The following is a 21,008-nucleotide window of genomic DNA, read 5'->3' as shown; positions in this document are numbered from 1 at the left end:
CTGGGGAATTTGAACGAGTGTGAATGTAGCAGACGTCAGAAAAATTTAAAATTATTAATAAATAGACTAAATAATTAATAAAATTAAATTTAAAAAGACCGCGAATTAAAAAAATTTTGAAATTAATAAGCGCATTTTTTGTAAATATTATTTTTTAAATTCTTTACTCTACTCATTTGAAATTTTAAATTTGAAATTTCTTTGTCTGCTACATTCACACTCATGTTTGAATGACGTTCTTTGTTTGTTATCATTATTATTATTATAGAGTTTATTTTGAATTATTTAACGGTCGAAACTCAACAGGTTACGACAAGTGTCTCTTTGTTTACGTACAGTAAATATTAATTCTAAAAAGTTTATATAATTATTTGTAATAATGGATGAATTTAAAACACCAATTAAAAAAAATCGCAGTCGTTTAGAAAACCCTGAGTATTTAACTCCACTAAAAATACCCGCGACGCCTTTTTTGAAACAAATAGGTTACGGTTGTGGTAAGTAATTAGTAAATGAATATTTGAATATATTAATTTTAATGAATGAGAATGTAGCAAATGTGAGGAAAATTTTAAATTACAATTAAATTAATTTATAGATTAAAAACATGAAAATAAAAAAAATGCACATACTGATTTTCAAATTTAATAAATGCGCATATTTTTAACTTTATTCGTTTTACATTTAATTTAATATTTCAAAATATTTTAAATTGATAATTAATTGATAATTTAAATCGATAAACCATAAAAAAAAAATGTTTAAAAAAAATGATGATTCTGAAATCAGCAGACAATTAAAAATTTTTAGATTTTATTTTGAATATTTAAATTTGAAGAAAAAAATAAACTGAAAAAATGCACATGTAGAAAATTAAAAAGACTATAAGTGCAATTTTTTTAAATATTTTTTGTTTACAATTTATCGTCTTTTTAAAAATCCAAAAATTATTTGACGTCGGCTAACTTCAGTATCATTTAAAAAATTGCACCTGTAGTTTTTAAAATTTTCTACATGTGCATAATTTCATTTTATTTTTTTGCAATTGATTTTTTGAAAAACAAAAATTAAAATATTTTCAAATGTCTGCTAACTTCAGGATCATATTTAATTTTATGATACTGAATGTCGCAGAGGTCTAATGATTTTTAGATTTTTTTTTAAATGATAGATTATTTTGAAAATTTTTCAAAAATTCTACCAACAGCCTTCTTAATTTCCTTATGTATATTTGTCAAAAAATTTTCTGACAATTAACTTGGTAATTAAAAACAGTAAAGTTGTCAGATGTCGACTACTTTCAGCATCTTAATATTGTACATAATTATTTTAATTTGAAATATTTTTTTTTTTTAGGTATCAATGTATTCACACTTGAAAGATCACCAAGAGTTGGATTCGCACGATCCCCATGGGCAATAAAAAAAAGAAACGCAAAATTATCAACAGATATTAAGTACGATATGAGAATCAAATTTGAAGCTGATATTCTCAAGCATTTAAAGCATCCGAATATTGTTGGGTTTCGCGCTTTGACGTTGTCTCAAACAGGAATTCCATGTCTTGCTATGGAAAAATTAGATAAATCTTTAGGTAACCCGAGAAATTTATTATTTTTCAACGGACACTTGATTAGAGATCGTACATAAATTTAATAGCGATGGTTAGTTTAATAAATAGTTATTTTTTTTAGGGGATTTGATTGAAGAAAGAGTTGATATGGAGGCAGATCCATTTAAAGCTCGTGATATTGAGTTTGTTGGGTTTGAAATAGCGAAAGGGTTGGAATATTTGCATCATACTGTTAATATATTGCATGGTGATCTCAAGAGCTACAATATTTTGGTCAGTAATGATATGAAGACCATTAAAATTTGCGATTTCGGTGTGTCTGTACCCATGTCTAAAGACATGGTTATGGTCGATGACTTTGTTTATACTGGGACTGAATGTTGGAATGCTCCAGAAGTGATAAATGGTAATTATTCATGTATAAATAATGTTGAAAAACATGTAGCTCCATATTGATTTTTGAATTTCGCCCTTCGGGCGGTAGCGTGGCCGAGCGGTCTAAGGCGCTGGTTTAAGGCACCAGTCTCTTCGGAGGCGTGGGTTCGAATCCCACCGCTGCCAAATCTATTTTTTTTTTATCGATTCTATTTTAAAATCGAAAAAAATCCATTTGACAGCTGGAATGAACGTCTTATATTTTTAAAATCAGTCATACTTATAAAAAAAATTAAATTTTTACCCGAGAAAAAATGAAATTATAATTTTTTGACAAAAAAAATAATTTTAAGTCGATCAACGAACGATCGCTGTACGGTGTCCGCACCATATCGCTGCACCACCGCCATTTTATGAGCAATGGTTTTTTTAATTTAAATTAATTTCATTTTTTCCATAGCATAAGTTCAATAATGTATGTATTTAATTAACATTTAAATTTTTATTGTTAAATGTTCATAAAGTCTAGTGGAGAGAAGCTTCATAGAGAAGACCACCACTAAATATTCTCACGTCAAAAAATAAGTTGTAAGAAAATTTATTACTTACTTATGTATAAACTTTCTTTTTAAAACGAAAAAAAAAAAAAAACCACCGCTATTTGGCGGATAATTCCGCGGCACGCTTCGAAAAAAATCTCCCATCACCGCTGCACCACAGCCGAAGCATAGCCGAACGTTTCGAATTTTATAGTTTTACACCGCCGCACCTAACGATGCATATAAGATTACATTAGTAAAATTTTTTGTAGTTTTAATTATAAAGCCGAGTGTTATGAGGGCAGAGTTTGTGATACTCTTACTTTTACACAGAAAAAAAGGATTTTTTGTCGCTAAAAATTTTAAATCACCCCAAGAAAATTTTGGAGTGCATTCGGAAATGCTCTAGCTCTAGCTCTACACGCAGATAAATTTTTAGTAAAAATTATTATTTTTATGGGTAATTTTTACTCAAAAATTATCAGCTTGTAGCTAAGCGTTGCCATACAATGAGAGCATTTCCGAATCCACCCTTTGAAACATGAATTGAAAACGTAAATTTTCTTGGGACGAGAAAATATTTTTTAAAGTCAATATTTTCTTTGAACTTAATCATAATAATTTTTATATTACTGTAGAGCAAGGGCCAATCACAAACAAAACAGACATGTGGGCATACGGACTAGTACTTTGGGAAATGATCGCTCTATCGCCGCCACACGTTGACGCAGATGAAGAATTGAGCGGTTCCATATTAAACAACACAATGGATGACTCTGTAATCATTGACGAAAATACAGATCCCAAAACCATTGATCTAGATGACAGCAATTTAATTCCAGATATTAAAGTTAATAAAAACTTAGGCAAGTATTTGTAATAAATAAAATACTTATTTTTATTTATAAATTATTTTAAGTAAAATTTATTTTATAACTTTTTAGGAACACGACCAGCACTACCAGCAATACCGATAGGCCCAGAGTATGATAAAATACTTGAAATATTTATTTTATGTACTGATCAAGATTACAAAACACGTCCAAGTGCCAAAGGAGTTGTTATGTATTTTAAAAACTCCATTTTTAAGTCTTCAAGTGGCGATAATTTGTAGTTTAACACTTAATATTATTAATACTTAACTACAGTATATTTTATAAAGTTTTTTTTTTTTTTATCATTTACCATGACAGTAATTTTACATGACAACATTTACAAAAAAATAGCTATTAATAATAGTATTACAATTATAATCCCAAGTACTATAAATATTTTAGTTTTTCTCTGAAAATATTAAAAAAAAATAATTATTAGTATTTTTTATTAATTATTAAGGGCATTCTCAGACAGTGCCCACTTTTTAAAAATATGCAATGACTCAACTGTCAACTGTATTAAAATTTTATTAATTAATAAAAAAAAAATTAACACCTTAATTGAAAAAATGACAACGTAGAAGTAATTTCGCCGATATAGAATTTAAAAAAAAATTAATTGCAGTTGTTATCAATTAGGAGTCAAACGAAATTTTTTGACAACGGACTCTCCTGCGTCTCTTTCACCTCCGCTGCACTTCACCTCCCTGTTTGTCCCTCAATTATATTTCCATCGCTGTTGACTAGCGGCTCAAATTTTCTAATGTACGAACAGATTTCATTAATTGGCTCGCCAGTGTCTGTGTCAACATATATTCAAAGTCCACCTCCACCCTGATACCTCTCCACTCTTTAATGAACTCTTTCATCTCGTCTTTTACTTTCGCCATACCTTCTCTGCATTTAAAGATATGCTCGAGATTCTCTTGTTCGTTTCCTCATACCCTGCACATCAAATAACCTTTTTTTCCTGCCCTTACCATGTTGCCGCACCTTAATCTGCACCACGTCTCTTTTATCCACGACCGTGTTTTTCTGTCCCTCTGATATGTCCCCTCACCCAGACACTTTTTTAGGAATTTAAAATTTTTTGAAAAATTTTAGCTTACAAAATTTGAAAATTCAAATTATAAAATTGACATAAAAATTCTAGTGAAATTTACTGACAAATTTCGTTCAACTCCTAACTGATATCAACTGCAAGTAATTTTTTTTAAATCAATACCTCAGCAAAATTGTTCTTTTTTCAATTAATGGTTTAAATTTTGATGCGCTGACAGTTGAGTCATTGAAATTTTTAAAAAAGTGAGGGCACTGTTTGAAAATGGCCTTAAGTCAGTAATTATCAAAACTTACTTTACGATTTCTGTGACGTTTTTTTTCTGCTTTCGTAAGATCGGAACGTCCGCCTTCTACATCATCTGTTGCTTTACCAGCAAAATATTCAACGCAGTTTAATTGCTCGCCCTATTTAAAGTATTAATTATTTTTAATTAATAAAAAGTATTTTAGTTTAAATTATAAAAAAATTTTACCTGTTTTTCAACGGAAAATGCTATTTCTAAAAACATATCTCTTATTTCTTTTATTGACTTTTCTAATTTTAATATTTCATTATGTCTAAATGTTATTTCTGTAAGTTGTAATTTTGCTAATCTACTTTCTTCTAATATCTAATTATCGGGTGAAAAATAAATTTATTAATTATTATTTAATAAATAAAATTTTGATATATATTTTATAACATAAATAAATAACTACTGACATTATCAACAAAGAGATTTGTTTTTTCATCATTATCGTCCAGGTCAAATACTTGACTTGCTGTTTCTTTTCTAACTGCAATAATTAAATTTTCATTCATTATTTATAAATAAATATACAACAGAAAATTTTTAAATATTACATATAAAATGTGAAGTAAAAAAACTTAATAATTTAAATGATAAAAAAAAGGAGCCAGAGCCATTGTCCAAAATAAATTCATTCGAAAAGTAATTTTGATTTATAATTTTTACTATTCAATAAATAAAATAAAATATTCAAGGCCCAAAAATAGAGCACAGGCTACAAATGGTACTTCTACCCTAGTAGTCAAATAAGTCATCTAAATGACTTGTCAATTGAATTGACTTTTTTGAGGAGGACAAACCCTGGTTAAGAATTCAAACGAAAAAAGTGCATAAAAATATAAATATTATTTTCCGATTGAATCCCATTCAAAATTTTTAATCGGAATGAGTCGGTTCCAATCGGAAAATAATATTTTTATTTCGTTATTATTTTCCGAAGTGAATCGGATTTCTCAACCAGGGAAAGAACACAAATTTTCTATGGCTCCTAGGACCAACATCTGTATGTCTTATTTATATAAAAAAAACTTGACTTTGAGATAAAAAAAATTTGACTTGTACTTTTAAAAGATGATCCTGAAGCTAACAGACAATTAACGATTTTAGGATTTTTTTTTAATGAATCGATTCCAAAAAATTGTCAAACTAAAAATTTGCATATGTAGAAAATTTAAAAAACTGTAGGAGTAATTAAAAAAAAAAAAAGACATCTTTTACACCAGTCATTTTACTCCTAGACTACCTAAAACTCGATGATATGTGCCCTGATTAAGAAATCTAATTTGAAATGATTTAGAAAATCTAAATTAGGGTAAGAGCACCAGTGCCCAGCCTCTAACCAGTAGCCAGTCGGTCATATACTTTAACATTGATTCAAAAAATATATGGATATAATTCAACATGAAGGGGCTGGCTACTGGTTTGGGGCTGGGTACTGGTGCTCTTACCCTTATTTCATATTGAATCATATCATGGAATAATAATTTGAAATAATTTAAAATTATTTTCTAATTCACAATTTAATTAAAAACGATTTGAAAGTTCAAATAATTTCAAATAATTTAGAATCACCCGAGAAACTAAAAATTGCGAATGAGTGTGAATTTAGCAGACATAAAACAATTCAAAAATTATAAATAAATAAATAAATTAATTACAATAATGAAATTTAAAAAAATGCGCGTACTTATGGTTCAGTGATCATAATACCGCATTTTTATTTTGCTAATCCTCTTACATTTTATTTATTTACTCAAAAGTTCCTACTTGTCAGTCACATTCACACTCATAAATCGCAATTTTATTTCCTCATTCAAATTAATTAAAAATGATTCAAAAGTTTAAATCGTTTCAAATGATTTTAAATTGACCAACGAACCAAAAATTCAAATAGTATTTTTTTATTTAATTCCCTTCAAAATAATTCGACAATTCAAATAATTTCAAATCATAAAATATCATTTCATTATTTTTTAATTCAATACAATTTCAAATTATTCGTTACAAAATTTATACTCCATAGCAAAATAGTTCAGACAATTTGAAATTATTCAAAATCATCAAGAGTTACGTAATCTCAAATCATTCCCATTCAGATTTTGAATTAAATATTTTAAAAAATTAATTCAAACTCAAAAGAAATAAAAAAGTTCCACAAGTCATGATCCAGAAGTTAGCAGACAATCAACAATTTTTGGATTTTTTCACCAAATCAATTGCAAAAAAAAAAAACTAAAAAAATGCACATGTAGAAAATAAAAAAATCTACAAGTGCAATTTTTCAAAATATTTTTTTTTTTATAATTTATCATTTTTTTTTAATTCAAAAAATTATTTGACGTTTGCTAACTTCAGTATCATCATGAGATGATCCAGAAGTTAGCAGACAATCAACAATTTTTGGATTTTTTCACCAAATCAATTGCAAAAAAAAAAAAAAAACTAAAAAAATGCACATGTAGAAAATAAAAAAATCTACAAGTGCAATTTTTCAAAATATTTTTTTTTTTCATAATTTATCATTTTTTTTAAATTCCAAAAATTATTTGACGTTTGCTAACTTCAGTATCATCATGAGATGATCCAGAAGTTAGCAGACAATCAACAATTTTGGGATTTTTTTTCACCAAATCAATTGCGAAAAAAAAAAAACTAAAAAAATGCACATGTAGAAAATAAAAAAATCTACAAGTGCAATTTTTCAAAATATTTTTTTTTTATAATTTATCATTTTTTTTAAATTCCAAAAATTATTTGACGTTTGCTAACTTCAGTATCATTCCAAAAATCAGTGAATTAAAAATTTTGTTAACAAAAAACTAAAAAAATTTATTAATAACATCTTAAAGTTGTCTTTTCATTACTTGGGTCTGGTCTCCAACAAAAAACTCAAACCAACGAATTCAAATTTTCCGCGGGAACCCGCCATATTCAATAATTAAAACCAACAAAAAAAAATTTGTTTGCTTTATTACATACGTAATATCCTCTGCTGGTGTAATAATGACGAACACTTATCATGATATCTCAACAATGATTCGTTATAAGCATGCATTATATCCGAAAACATTCTCAGTATAGTTGTGTATTGTAAGAATTTAATTCGCACATAAACGGGTCCATCTCTCGCGCTTTCCAACGTCAGTTCATCAACACGCGCCACATCTTTACCCAAATCTGTAAGTAATTAAAAATTTTTCAAATTAATTAAAACCACAAAATAATTCTTAATTACATTCATAATTTCTATATTCATATATTTATATATTTTCTCTTGACATCAGATTCCCAGCAACCAGAAGTCAGGTTATGTTGACATCAACAAACATTTAAAAATTTAAAAAAAAAAAATGGAGCCGCTGAGAATATTTGAAAAATTTAAACTAGACAACCTAGACAAGTCTTGGATAGACTCAGTTTGGAACAACGAGTTTATCATCATAAATAAAATACCAGGTGATTATATTTTATTTGCAGAAAGCGAAGACATGGAGATATTGCTAAAAGAAACCTGTAACGTCGTTAAAAACTGGATTGACGTGAACAAGAACGATGATGCTGACAGGTCAGAGGTGTCTTGGCAAACCCTCTGCGCACTGAACGTCGACCAACGCGCACTTTTAGCTCTCCTCGGCTATTTAATTAAAACAGGACAGGGTATGGATGCTGACGAAGACTCACGTCAAGCTTGTCTCCATGCTACAAGTCTCTACCTGACACTTCTAGCTATTCCCGGTAGCAGCGCGTACCAAATATTCCACGAAAACTTATACTACAGTGTCATAAAATCACTGGAATTATCCCAGCACCTGATGCCGGTGATTAAGAAGTCTGTTAAAAATTTAGACCTCGAGAGCTTGTACATAAAATACGAGGAGCCGTCGAGTCTTCTGCAAACTGAGAAGATAACTCTCACTAAAAGCCTCAACGTCATCATGTACAACATGATCCTGATGCTGAATTCCTGGCATATGCGCGAGTACGTCCGGTCACTTGAGCAGACAGTTTATTCTTTGATCGAAGTAACGAAGCTCGGCACCGACGTCCATGACTTCAAGTCACCCAAGAAATTATCTGAAGGCTCATTGGCTTCTCTTGTCCACAACGCCTACGCCGCACTGGGACAGCTGTGTGACGTAAGACATGGACCAGTTGAACTGACCATCAAGCTGATAGCGAAAAATATACTGCCCCATATGCTGTATAATTATACAAGTATTCCATTGAAGTCACTGACTGTAGTCCGCGACACGACGATACATTTTTTGAAAACGCTGCTGCTGAGCCATGAAAAAAATTCCGAGACCGGCATCATGATCCTGATTCAACATCTCATGGTTAATTGTCCGGAGAGACTCGAGGCGAGACAGAAGCAAGCGAGTGTTATTGTAAAATTGATAAACATTTGCCAGGACAATCTCTACGGTAAGATAATAAAAGACCTGGTTTCATTTTCCCACAACAATAAAATACCCTGCAGAATTTTCGCGCAGGAAATAATCGGAAAATTTTTGTTGGAGAGCACGAGAGATGAAGACCGCGCTGCTCTGACAATTAAATATAAATGTATTTTATTTGCTGGTGTTCTAAGTCGGTGCACTGACGTGTCGAGTATGGTAAGAGGGAGAGCCATGGCGACACTCGTCGAGTACACGGACACCAGCGACAATCCATTTGTCATGGAGATCTTCAGTTACTCTGAGTCCGAACGTCCGTTGCCGACACTACAAACTCTCATTAACGCGTTTTCTGATGACGTCACTGATAGTATTTTACCAGACGCAAATACTTTGATATCGATGCTAAAAAGTCGAGCTGAAGATGAACGCGCGCTGGTGCGCCGCAGCTCGATGCAAATTTTCCAAAACGCGGTTCTAAATGTCCCCGAATTACTGGACGAGGTCGTCCCGGTTATCAGCAATCACTGTCGCGACCCTGCGATGATCGTCCGTAAGTTCGCGATCCAGGTCCTGACGACTCTATTGGAATCTTATCCAAACCATCCGAGTTTGTATAAAACTTGGGTCAAGTCAGTGGTACCTCAGATATTTGACATCGAAATAAAAGTACAGGAGAAAGTACTCGAGACAATGGAAGGTTTGATCATCGACCGGATTGACAAGTCGTTCAAAAAAAATGACACGCTGCCTTGGAAAATTTTGAATGAACTGACGTTTATGAAAATGCGTAAGCATCTGACGCGCGCTTGCGACGCCTGGATCCACAGCGACATCATCACCAATTCTACAGTAATTAAAATTCAGTCTTACATTAATACCGAGCACAATATTCCTGCTTGGATTATTTTATCAGCAATTGCTGAGAACAAAACAGTACCAAATATGAAACAGTACTTCAATAATTACAATGACATAATAAAAGGCGACAGTTTTTTAGAATTTTTATCACTCGAAGTCTTGCGTTGCTGCTGGTCGACATTCGACGACGACTTTTTATACAAACTATCAACCGACATTTATAAATCACTCATAGAATTGACAGTCAATCCCGTGCTGATAAGTCTCTCCCTCGATATACTCAGTGGTATCGCAAAACATTTGAATTTAAACTTCGAATCCCAGATGATTGACCTGATGCGCGGGTCAGAAAAAATAATCGAGCAGATAATCGACAGCGACATTGATCATAAAATAAATATCGATAATTATACAAAAGCCATTTGTACACTAGGTCATGCCTCGTTATTCAGTACAAGTAAAATACGTCTGTCAGTGCTGCGTATTTTGCAGGGAATGCTGATTGACTGGGAGACGATGCCACTGACAATTAAAGACTCGCGTGAATTACAGGCCACGGCAATTGTTGCCTTGGGACAGCAGGCAATGAGAGAAGAGAAAATAGCCCACGAGATGATGCCGATATTCGGACAATTACTGAGCTCCGGTGTCGATATTTCAATTGATTCCCAATACAACTGCGATGTTGATGCCGCTGTGCGTGTCAATGCCGCCAAAGCACTTGCTGATGTGTGCACACGTTTTACAGCACTTGTAGAACCATATTTACCTGACATGTGCGTCAGCATGAAAGGCAACAATGCAACAGTCCGCGAGGCCATCGTCGTTATTTTTATCCAGTTACTCGTCGAGGACTACATCAAAGTAAAGGGGACATTTTTCTTCCACATCCTCACGATGTTGTCTGACCCAGATGACACGATCCGTGAAATGACCATTTTTCTTATCAAAGAAAGATTGCTGGTAAAAAACAAAACGCTGATATCCCAACAATTTTTAGAGAGTATTTTTCATTACAATGACTACGAATTAGATGACAAATATTTTGACAGAAAGATGGGGGCTGGGGAAAAAAAAGCGCTGACGTTACCTGGTGATAGGAATTTTGCAAAACGATTTATTATTTATGATTTCATGCTAGAGCATCTTGACCCGCCTGGTAAATTAAAACTGTTGGTTAGATTGACAACGCAGGTTCTTCATCGTGGACTGAGTGATAAAATAAATTTGAATAATGAAAAAGGATGCTGTGTTTTGAAAGATACCTTTTATATTATTGCTAATGATAATTTGCAGGCATCATCTTGTACTAGTAAACATACTGATGATGATGCTGATGATGCTGGGGTAAATAGTACTGGTACTGGTACTGGTACTGGGACTGGGACTGGGACAGGATCTGGTACTGGTACGAGTAGTAACGCAGGTCATGTTATTGCTGAAGGAATTAAAAAACATGGACTGAATCATTTACTGCCGACATTGATGAAGTTGAAGAAGAAATTGATTGGTTGTGGGTCTAAATTAACTGAAGATATTTCGAAAGCTATTGCGCGAATTGGTGTGGAGTTTAGTAAAGAACAATTGACTACTTTGTACAATGAGTGCCCGGAAATAGAAAAAGAAATGGAGTTTGACATACGGTAAATTTGTTGATGAAGAGAAAAAGAAAGTTTATAAAAAATAGATTGAATTTCAGGAAATATGGTAAGAAAGGAACGGATGAGACTTCGCAGGATTCAAATTCCCCGCCAGGAATTATTCACCCGTTGTTGAATAACAATAGAATTCCACGGGTTGTTATTGAAAAGTTAACGACTTTGAGTTGCAATGATGAAGAGACGGAAAATATTATTGTGGAAAAAATAAATTCCTCGAATATTGCGGACGGTAAAAGGACAGGCGGTTTAGTTAACGAGTCACTTAATTCACTTGTGGATGAACCTGAGTCTAGTAAAGTGAGTAGTTCGATTAAACGTGAAAGTAAATATCGACGCATTTGATTTATGAATTTTATAAATATACTTTCTGGTAATTGGATATACTTTTATTTTTTTGTAAAAAATAAAACCCAGACAGAGTATTTTAAAATTCTACTCATTGAAAAATGAGAAACTAACAAATATATTAATTTTTCGTGCTGTTACTTATTGTTATAAATATTTAAAATATTTATTTAAAAAAATATATATATTGATCACTTCGTCCCCTTTCTGGGTAAATCTCGTAACTGGAAAATTATAATTTTTTCAGAAGTCGGTCAAAACTAGGGCCAGGATTTTTGAGTTAATTTAAAAATAATTAGTAATTAGTGGTGTGAAATTTTTTATATTACGGTGAAAATATTGATCGTATTAAAAAATTTTTCAAACAAAAGTTGTAGGGAATTTAATTTTCGAAAAAAAATGTCTCTTATAATTTTTTCTTAGGACTAATAAGAAAGCCGTAATTTCAAAATAAAGATTTTCATAATTAACAAAATTTTGAATCATTCATTATGAATCTTAATTTTTGAATTACGGTGAAAATATTGATCGTATTAAAAAATTTTTCAAACAAAAGTTGTAGGAAATTTAATTTTCGAAAAAAAATGTCTCTTATAATTGTTTCTTAGGACTAATCAGAAAGCCGTAATTTCAAAATTAAGATTTTCATAATTAACAAAATTTTGAATCATTCATTATGAACCTTAATTTTGAAATTACGGTGAAAATATTGATCGTATTAAAAAATTTTTCAAACAAAAGTTGTAGAAAATTTAATTTTATGAAAAAAATGTCTCTTATAATTTTTTCTTAGGACTAATCAGAAAGCCGTAATTTCAAAATTAAGATGTTCATAATTCCCCAAATTTTGAATCGTTCATTATGAATCTTAATTTTTGAATCACGGTGAAAATATTGATCGTATAAGAAAATCATAAGAGACATTTTTTTAGTAAAATTAAATTTCCTACAACTTTTGTTCGAATACTTTTTTACAAAGACTGATATTTTCCCCGTAATATCAAAAATTTGAACTACTCATTTCAAAGATAAGGCAAAAATCTTGTCCTTAATCAAAACATATATTCTGTTACACGTGCGTTAATGGAAATATAAAAATTCATAAGTCTCTCGAACATTCTGTGATAGTTATTAAAATTTGAAGCTTTTTTTACGCAACAGCAGTACTAAAAAATGTTTTTCACTCATAGTTTTAATTATGAAAAAAAAGCAGTTACGAAATTTACCCAGAAAGGGGACGACTTACCTTTTAAACTTGTACGAATTCTAAAAGCTGTTTGTGATATAACAAATGTTCTACTTTCCAATTCATTTTGAATTCCTAAAATAATAAAATAAATATTTTTTTAAATACTAACAATACTATCAATAATTAATAAAAAAAAATGTAAAGTTTACAAACCTAAATCTGTGTGTGATAAAACATTGTTATGTAAATCTTTAACAATACTAATATTATCTTGTAAAATATTTATCATTTCACGTATTTTTTCAGCCTAAGTTTTAAATTAATAATAATTTAATTAACAGCTTATTAATAATTAAAGGTATAAGTAGATGAGTGTGAATGTAACTGAAAACTGTAAATTTTTTAAATTTGAAATAAGTGTCTCTCAAGTAGCACCAATATGATGACAAAATAATCAGAAATTTATGTCACCGAAAAAATTTCTGCTTAAAAGACTTGACACAAGTGACGGCAAAAAGTAAATTACAAATAATTGATGTACCTGAGGGTCGTAACGTTTTTCGCGCAATGAAAAAAAAAATTTGAAAGTAAAAAATCTCCTGGATGACTTGATTTCCGAAATGTTTCGAAATGTAGATGCTGGTATGTCAGTCGAAAATCTTAGGCCATCTTCAACCTCTGGAAATGATCCTGTAGTTAACAGACAATCATCAATTTTCGGATTTTTTTTTTCAACGAATCAATTGAAAAAAAAAATAAAACAAAAATATGCACATGTAGAAAATTCAAAAAATTATGAGTGCAATTTTTGGAAATATTTTTTTTTTGTGATTTATCGTTTCTAAAAAAATTCAAAAATTATTAAACGTCTGCTAACTCTAGTATCATCCGGATGATACTGAAGTTAGCAGACGTCAAATAATTTTTGGAATTTATTTAAAACGATAAATTATAAAAAAAAATCATTTGGAAAAATTGCACTTATAGTCTTTTTAATTTTCTACATGTGCATTTTTTTTTTTTTTTTTTTTTCTTGTAAACAATTCGGTAAAAAAAAAATTTGAAAATTTTTAATTGTCTGCTAACTTCAGGATCGTATCATCCGGAACCATCTCTTAAGCAGTAAAATTACATAAATATTTTTCATTTTCATTACGTGAAAAACGTTCTGATCTTCAAGTACATAATAATTGCCGAATAAGTAATCTAAGCGATTTTTTAATTTAAACGACTTCTGTACATCATATTTATATAAAATAACTTGACTTTGAGACAAAAAAAAAATTTGTCTTGTCCTTTTAAAAGACATCATTGACATCTTGAAGTTGTCTCTGTGCTACCCGTGTAAAAAAATTATTGTTCATCATGAATTTAGATATAAATTTCATCTCGAAACTCAGATCGTGACACAAATATGACTTTCATCATGAATTCATATCATCAACTTTAATCACGTCAAAATTATGACTCAGTAAAATTTAAATCCAAGTGATCCGAAGTTCATTCACTAAATTAATTTTACAATCGAAACTGATTTACGTAAATTAAATTTTGATAGAAGAAGTTTATTGGTAATTTCTGAATCGATAAATTTGACAGCAGGTTTAATTCAGTAAAAATTCAGTCAAGTTTTTATTGAATTAATACTGATTTACTTGCCGAAAAATTGGAGTAAATTCATGATGAAAGTCATATTTGTGTCACGATCTGAATTTCATGACCAAACTCACATCTAAATTCATTATGAACGAAAATTTTTTTTACACGGGTACTTGGGGAGTTAAATGAAACTTGAATAAAATTAAAAAAATGCGCATTCATAGAATTTGAAAATCAGTATGTGCATTTTTTTTATTTTTATATTTTTAATTGTTTAATTCGTTTATTTGTAATTTAAAGTTTGTTTTATATCTGTTACCTTCACACTCATATTTTAGACAGTTTTTCCCCTTCGATTTTTTTGTATATCCAATGACGCTGACTGTCATAATCGTGTTACTAAATTCTGTTAATCAATAAATTTTAAAAAATTAATTATCCTGAAGTTTACAGACAGTTAAAAATTTTCGAATTTTTTTCAAACAGTTTTCTTAAGAAAAAAAAAACTAAAAAAATGCACATGTAGAAAATTAAAAAATCTAAGAATCCAATTTTTTATAATTTATCGTTTCGAAAAAATAATCAAAAAATTATTAGTCGTTAGCTAACGTCGTATGTCAAATTTCATTAAATTCTGAGCGGTAATTTTAAAACCGTCAGTAATTTCTTAACTTTCCCACTACACGTTACTTTAAGTAGCAGACATTAAAAAAAATTTTTTTCTTTTAAATAAACAAACAAAAAATTTCGTTACTAGATACCATTTAATTCCTCATTCATTAAAAATGTAATCAATTTTTTTTTACTTCTTATAAAATTTACATTCTTCAGAAATTTTGATTGCGTCTTATTTTTTATGAATCACTGCTTTAAATAACATGAGTGTAAATGTAGCAGACATCAGACAAATTTAAAATTATAAATAAAGAGAGTAAACAATAAAAAAAATAATATTTACAAAAAAATGAACTTATTAATTTTCAAATTTTTTCAAATTTTATTTTATTAATTATTTACTCTATTTATTAATAATTTTAAATTTGTCTGATGCCTGCTACATTTCAATAACTTATAAAATTCTAATACGATCATTGGATATATTTAAAAAATTGAGGGGGAAGGGGGTGGGTGTACAATCACAATGCTCTTAACAACCACTTTAATTTACCAACTTACTTCATCTAATACATCTTTAACTTTTTTGCTTGATGATCTTTGATTAATGTCTTGTAAAAAATTTTTACCTGAGTCATTTCTTTTATTCTAAACAAAAAAAAAATATATATATATTTAATAATATTAATAAAATATGTAATAATAATAAATAATTGTCACTAACAGCACATAGTTCAGCTAAACGATCTCGAACCATCGTAGTGTCCAAAAAGCCGCATTAAACTGACAAAAGAATAATATATTTATATTTTTTTCTTTGTATTATTATAAGTTACTTTCTTATCAAGACACGCCTGGCTATCAATGATAATGATAATGATAATACGCCGAGTTTAAAACGAACCAAACATTATCTTACTATCATATTTTTCACTGACGATCTTTATAATATCTATACATATATTTATCTATATATATATATGTGTTACTAAAGCGTCGTGTAGAAGATACTTCTTATTACTTAATGTTCTATACACTTTTAAATGTCAACTAGTTCGCTTTGAGAAACGAGAACACTTTGCATACATAATACAAAAGGAAATAAGTACTTGTCAGTTTGTTTCTGCAAGGCCGAATTTAATTTTTTAACATTTAAAATTCATGCATCATCAGATTTTTATATTTATTTATACATATTTTTTTATTCTTATTCATCATCTTGATAATTGTATAACTGTTAAGTAATTTTTATTTTCTATCGTAGTTTTCTCTGATTGAACAACTGAATTCGACCGAATTAATAATTTTAATTCTGCTCAATTCTGTAAAATTCTGCAAAACAGAATTGAACAATTAAAAATTTCAATTCTGTTAAATTCGGCGAGACAAAATTTAAAAGAATTCAAGGATTATCTTCGAATTAAACAGAATAAAACCGATCAATTCTGGTTTTCCTGCCGAATTAAACAGAATTCCTTTTTTATTTAGGTACCGAATTAACAGAATTTATCTGAATTATATAGAATTAAAAATTCAATTCTGCTCAATTCTGTCAAATTCTGCAAAACAGAATTGAACAATTAAAAATTTCAATTCTGTCAAATTCTGCAAAACAGAATTAAACAATTGAAAATTTCAATTCTGTCAAATTCTGCAAGACAGAATTGAACAATTGAAAATTTCAATTCTGCTCAATTCTGTCAAATTCTACAAAACAGAATTGAACAATTGAAAATTTCGATTCTGTCAAATTCTGCAAAACAGAATTGAACAATTGAAAATTTCAATTCTGTCAAATTCTGCAAGACAGAATTGAACAATTGAAAATTTCAATTCTGCTCAATTCTGTCAAATTCTGCAAAACAGAATTGAACAATTGAAAATTTCAATTCTGTCAAATTCTGCAAAACAGAATTGAACAATTGAAAATTTCAATTCTGTTATATTCTGTTAAATTCGGCGAGACAAAATTTAAAAGAATTCAAGGATTATCTTCGAATTAAACAGAATAAAACCGATTTAAAAATTTGGAATTTGTTTTAATTCAGTTTAATTCGGAGTCAGGACCAGAAATTCGAGGATTATTTTCGAATTAAACCGAATAGAATTATTTAAATTCATTTCAATTTGGATCAATTCTGGTTTTCCTGCCGAATTAAACAGAATCCTTTTTTTAGTTAGGTACCGAATTAACAGAATTTATCTGAATTGTATAGAATTAAAAATTTAATTCTGTTTAATTCGATCGAATTCAGTTGTTTAATCAGGGATTTTTTTTTGTTATATAGTAGCTGAGAAAGCTGTGATAAGATTTAAAAAAATGAAAGGTAAAGGTACAAATAAAATTAACAAAAATATATGTAAGAAGTTATCTCGTAAGAATTGAAATTTTAAATAAATTATAATTGATATTGAATTAAATAAAAAAAATTATTAAAAAATTTCAAGTTTTCTAAAAATTTATTTAAAATAATTATGGTAATAAGAATTAAATATATGAGGGAATGATTCAAAATGTATGTTATTTTTAAATACATTAATATATTTATTAGGGGTATGCGAATAGTGCTCGAATCGAATCGAATAATGGTATTCGATTTGAATATCGAATCAAATATTCGAACTATTGGAATGTTTTTTAAATATAGAAAAAATATTAAATTAAAAATTAAAATTTTTCTTTAAAATTCGAAAAATCTCAATAACAAATTTGCGTTTTTTTCTGTTTACTTTCCCAGTGAAACTATCAGACTTATCACAAAAGGTCATTAGATTTTTTTTATAGATAATTTTATTTCTAAGAAATTATCTTTTATGACGAATTTTAAATTTTAAGTTTCCGCATTCTAGTTTTTACATTTTCTATTTCAAGTCTAAAAAATTATCCTTCTTATGATGATCTTTAGTTATTTTGTACAACGCAATCACATTAATAACACGAGTATACATAAATAAATATAGTGGGGACAATTAATATAAATTGCCAATTAAATTATTACTAATCCATAAAGTAATTGGTCAAAGTATCGATAGCTTCTGAATAAATGTAAGTAAAAAAATTTATTTAAAATCCAAATTATATACTATTTTGTACTTGAAATGCAATTCGACTTCTGATACTTTAAAAATAAATCTACTTTTTTTTCAACACCGGGAAAAATTTTGACACCACTACCGCACTGAGAGAAAAACAATTTAAATTCGAGTAAATATTTTAATTGTAATGAATACTTCAAATGAGTAAATTTTAGATCTGATGAAAATCCGACTGTCCAAAATCAGACCAAAACTAACAACTTTCCTCTTCTTGAAAACTTCCAATTTTTTCAACGGGGAGCTAAAAAAGTCATCAAAATCGGATTAATTGTTCAAGAGATGTAAATAATTGTCAAAAGAATTTCAAAAATAACAATTTACCCCGTTTTTTTCGGATAACGCATATTGTAATTCCTCATATATTCCGAAACTCACACCAGCTCTTTGTCTGACAAATAACTATTTCTGACGTTTTTTTCCGGATGTTTCATATTTTAACTCGCTGATTTAATTCAAATATTGACGTCAAAAATGTTGTCGAGCTCCTTGAGCTCAAAAACCGCGGGAAGTTTTGAGACTGGCCCGCAGGGTCAAACTACGATCTACATCTAAGATACAAACGCGGGAAATTTGAAAAAAAAAAGGATACATTTCTTCTCTCTCATTGCGGTATTGTTTTAACATTTTCGGAGTTAAATTTAACATCGATAACCTTAAGGGAATACGCTATCGGACCTCTTTCTCACACTCAGAAAAATAAACGGGACTATCTTTATTGCACTCGTAGAGTAAATGAGAATTTTAAAACAATTTTTCTCGGAGACGAATTAGAATTTTTGAAAATACGAAATTTCTAGCTCTCTGTTAAGTTTTAAAAAACGCTAAAGACTCTATTTTAGGTTTCTAGTGTTTGTCTGTAAATTAAATTGAATTGAAAATCGGTTACCGTTACCCCTTAACACCGAGATAGTGTGGACTTATACCGATATTTTTTTTTACAATGTAGCTGAAGATTTACTCAACTACTATAAGAAATGTTCAACATGAAGATATTTTTGTTGGCAGTTTTGCTAGTGGCTTTGTTTGCTGCCGAAACTTATGCATGCCGTCCACCCGGCACTTCGGTATAAATAAAATCTTATTATTGTTTTACTTATAAATTAAAAAAAAAAATATAGTCGATTTTTTTGAATCAGTCTAATATATATTTATATATTTTATATTGTATTACATACTGAATTGACTAAAATTATTAAATATATTTATTTTTTTCCCAGTGTTCGTCAAAAGGTGAGAAGTGTTGTGACGGTTGGTGTTTCTTTAGGATGACGGGATGGGGGGTGTGTATGAGATACCGTTGAATTACTTTTAAAAACATGAGTGATCAGTTAATGATCTCCTAACTTACAATGAAAATTTAATATTATACTTTTTCATTAATTAAAATAAAGTATTAAATATCCAAAAATAAAAAGTGACCATAAATGCTACTTCTACCCTATTTCTTTTTCCCTGATTAAACAATTGAATTCGACCGAATTAAAAATTTTAATTCTGTTATATTCTGTCGAATTCTGCAAAACAGAATTCAACTGAATTGAAAATTTGAATTTGAATTAAACAGAATAAAACCGATTTAAAAATTTCAAATTCGTTTTAATTCAGTTTAATTCGGATTCAGAACCAGAAATTGGAGAATTATTTTTGAATTAATCAGAATTAAACCGAATAGAATTATTTAAATTCGTTTTAATTTGGACAAATTCTGGTTTTCCTGCCGAATTAGACAGGTTCATTTTCAAGTTAGCTCTTCGAGCTCAAAAATTTGTTATGCCGGTAAAACATAGCTTCACTGAAAAATTATAATTTTTGTCCGACGATATCTTTGGATGGAATAAACCGATTTGGACGTTCATGGTGGCAATCGACAGGGCTCAACAAGACTTGAAACTGATTACATTTTGAGGTGAATCGGGCAAGTGGTTTATAAGTTATACGCAAAAAACCAAAAACAAAAAAAAATTTTAACTTTTATATTAATTTTTTTTTTTACATTAATTAAAATTTTTTTTTTTAATTATTTTTACATAAATAAATAACATTTGTACTTTAAATTTTATTTATTTTATTTTGCCGGCGATATTACCCTTACGGAATATTTTAATGTTTACGATCAAATAAGTATTAATAATATTTTTAATTCCATTTGTTTATCATTTTTTTTTATTAATTCAAATTATTACACGGTTAAGGGTAGATTTTCTGGCTTTTATTGTCACATTTATACTCACACACACAACAAATTATTACATGTAGATATTTTTAGTCAGGAAATCTACACTTGCCAGCTGTCAAGTATACATTTCTTTCGTTATATTTTATACCTGGACCGGTTTTGTGCATTACCGTTTCACTAATGCTGTCCGTTTGTCATTTAGTTCTGAAGTTTATAAAAATTGAACCATAATAGATATCGAGCATAAAAAAAATTTGTTATATAAATCAATAAATTGTCTGACAGATCGTCTTGAATGTCAAAGACCGTATCATCAATAGATTAGAAGTTATAACAATTTATAAGTTGATAAAATA

General features: G+C 29.2%; 3 protein-coding genes and 1 non-coding gene across 6 annotated transcripts; 3 read left to right on the top strand and 1 right to left on the bottom strand.

Annotated features, from left to right (window-relative positions):
- Positions 1–275: 275 nt before the first annotated feature.
- On the top strand, positions 276–5,039 carry LOC130664705 (lymphokine-activated killer T-cell-originated protein kinase). The gene is made up of 5 exons (XM_057464764.1): positions 276–497; positions 1,357–1,593; positions 1,694–1,978; positions 3,125–3,352; positions 3,431–5,039. The coding sequence occupies exons 1-5, from the start codon at positions 380–382 to the stop codon at positions 3,598–3,600; spliced, it is 1,038 nt and encodes a 345-aa protein (XP_057320747.1). The 5' UTR covers positions 276–379; the 3' UTR covers positions 3,601–5,039.
- Trnal-aag (transfer RNA leucine (anticodon AAG)) lies at positions 2,052–2,133 on the top strand. The gene has a single exon. It is a non-coding gene; the product is annotated as a tRNA-Leu (tRNA).
- Positions 3,631–16,244, bottom strand: LOC130664707 (syntaxin-like). Of its 2 annotated transcripts, none has more exons than XM_057464765.1 (9): positions 16,105–16,244; positions 15,942–16,028; positions 13,380–13,473; positions 13,224–13,298; positions 7,693–7,890; positions 5,127–5,200; positions 4,897–5,034; positions 4,718–4,828; positions 3,631–3,770 (listed from the first exon to the last, which is right to left on the bottom strand). In XM_057464765.1, exons 1-9 carry the CDS (start codon positions 16,135–16,137, stop codon positions 3,699–3,701), a joined length of 882 nt encoding a protein of 293 aa, XP_057320748.1. In that variant the 5' UTR covers positions 16,138–16,244; the 3' UTR covers positions 3,631–3,698. The 2 variants fall into 2 exon arrangements, with proteins under 2 accessions (XP_057320748.1, XP_057320749.1); XM_057464766.1 differs by having other exon boundaries at positions 16,010–16,028; positions 16,105–16,203.
- On the top strand, positions 7,751–19,888 carry LOC130664704 (condensin-2 complex subunit D3-like). Of its 2 annotated transcripts, XR_008989449.1 has the most exons (6): positions 7,751–7,892; positions 7,998–11,614; positions 11,671–11,929; positions 17,669–18,426; positions 19,423–19,540; positions 19,694–19,714. XR_008989449.1 is itself a non-coding variant. In XM_057464763.1 (5 exons), the coding sequence occupies exons 2-5, from the start codon at positions 8,064–8,066 to the stop codon at positions 19,708–19,710; spliced, it is 3,945 nt and encodes a 1,314-aa protein (XP_057320746.1). In that variant the 5' UTR covers positions 7,751–7,892; positions 7,998–8,063; the 3' UTR covers positions 19,711–19,888. The 2 variants fall into 2 exon arrangements, 1 of the variants encoding a protein (XP_057320746.1); XM_057464763.1 differs by lacking the exon at positions 17,669–18,426 and having other exon boundaries at positions 19,694–19,888.
- Positions 19,889–21,008: the final 1,120 nt, after the last annotated feature.

Source organism: Microplitis mediator, chromosome 3, assembly GCF_029852145.1.
Source record: "Microplitis mediator isolate UGA2020A chromosome 3, iyMicMedi2.1, whole genome shotgun sequence".
NCBI classification, from domain to species: Eukaryota; Metazoa; Arthropoda; class Insecta; order Hymenoptera; family Braconidae; genus Microplitis; species Microplitis mediator.
This window is presented reverse-complemented; position numbering and strand designations above follow the sequence as displayed.

Bases quoted from the DNA above. Each gene is read 5' to 3' on its own strand.
- LOC130664705 (XM_057464764.1), top strand. From the start codon at position 380: ATGGATGAATTTAAAACACCAATTAAAAAAAATCGCAGTCGTTTAGAA. The intron at 498-1,356 runs GTAAGTAATTAG...TTTTTTTTTTAG, and splicing joins ACAAATAGGTTACGGTTGTG to GTATCAATGTATTCACACTT. The intron at 1,979-3,124 runs GTAATTATTCAT...ATATTACTGTAG, and splicing joins TGCTCCAGAAGTGATAAATG to AGCAAGGGCCAATCACAAAC.
- LOC130664704 (XM_057464763.1), top strand. From the start codon at position 8,064: ATGGAGCCGCTGAGAATATTTGAAAAATTTAAACTAGACAACCTAGAC. The intron at 11,615-11,670 runs GTAAATTTGTTG...ATTGAATTTCAG, and splicing joins GAAATGGAGTTTGACATACG to GAAATATGGTAAGAAAGGAA. The intron at 11,930-19,422 runs GTGAGTAGTTCG...TTTACAATGTAG, and splicing joins ATGAACCTGAGTCTAGTAAA to CTGAAGATTTACTCAACTAC.
- LOC130664707 (XM_057464765.1), bottom strand. From the start codon at position 16,137: ATGGTTCGAGATCGTTTAGCTGAACTATGTGCT. The intron at 13,474-15,941 runs GTAAGTTGGTAA...TTTAAAACTTAG, and splicing joins TTAAAGATGTATTAGATGAA to GCTGAAAAAATACGTGAAAT. The intron at 13,299-13,379 runs GTTTGTAAACTT...TTATTATTTTAG, and splicing joins TTTATCACACACAGATTTAG to GAATTCAAAATGAATTGGAA.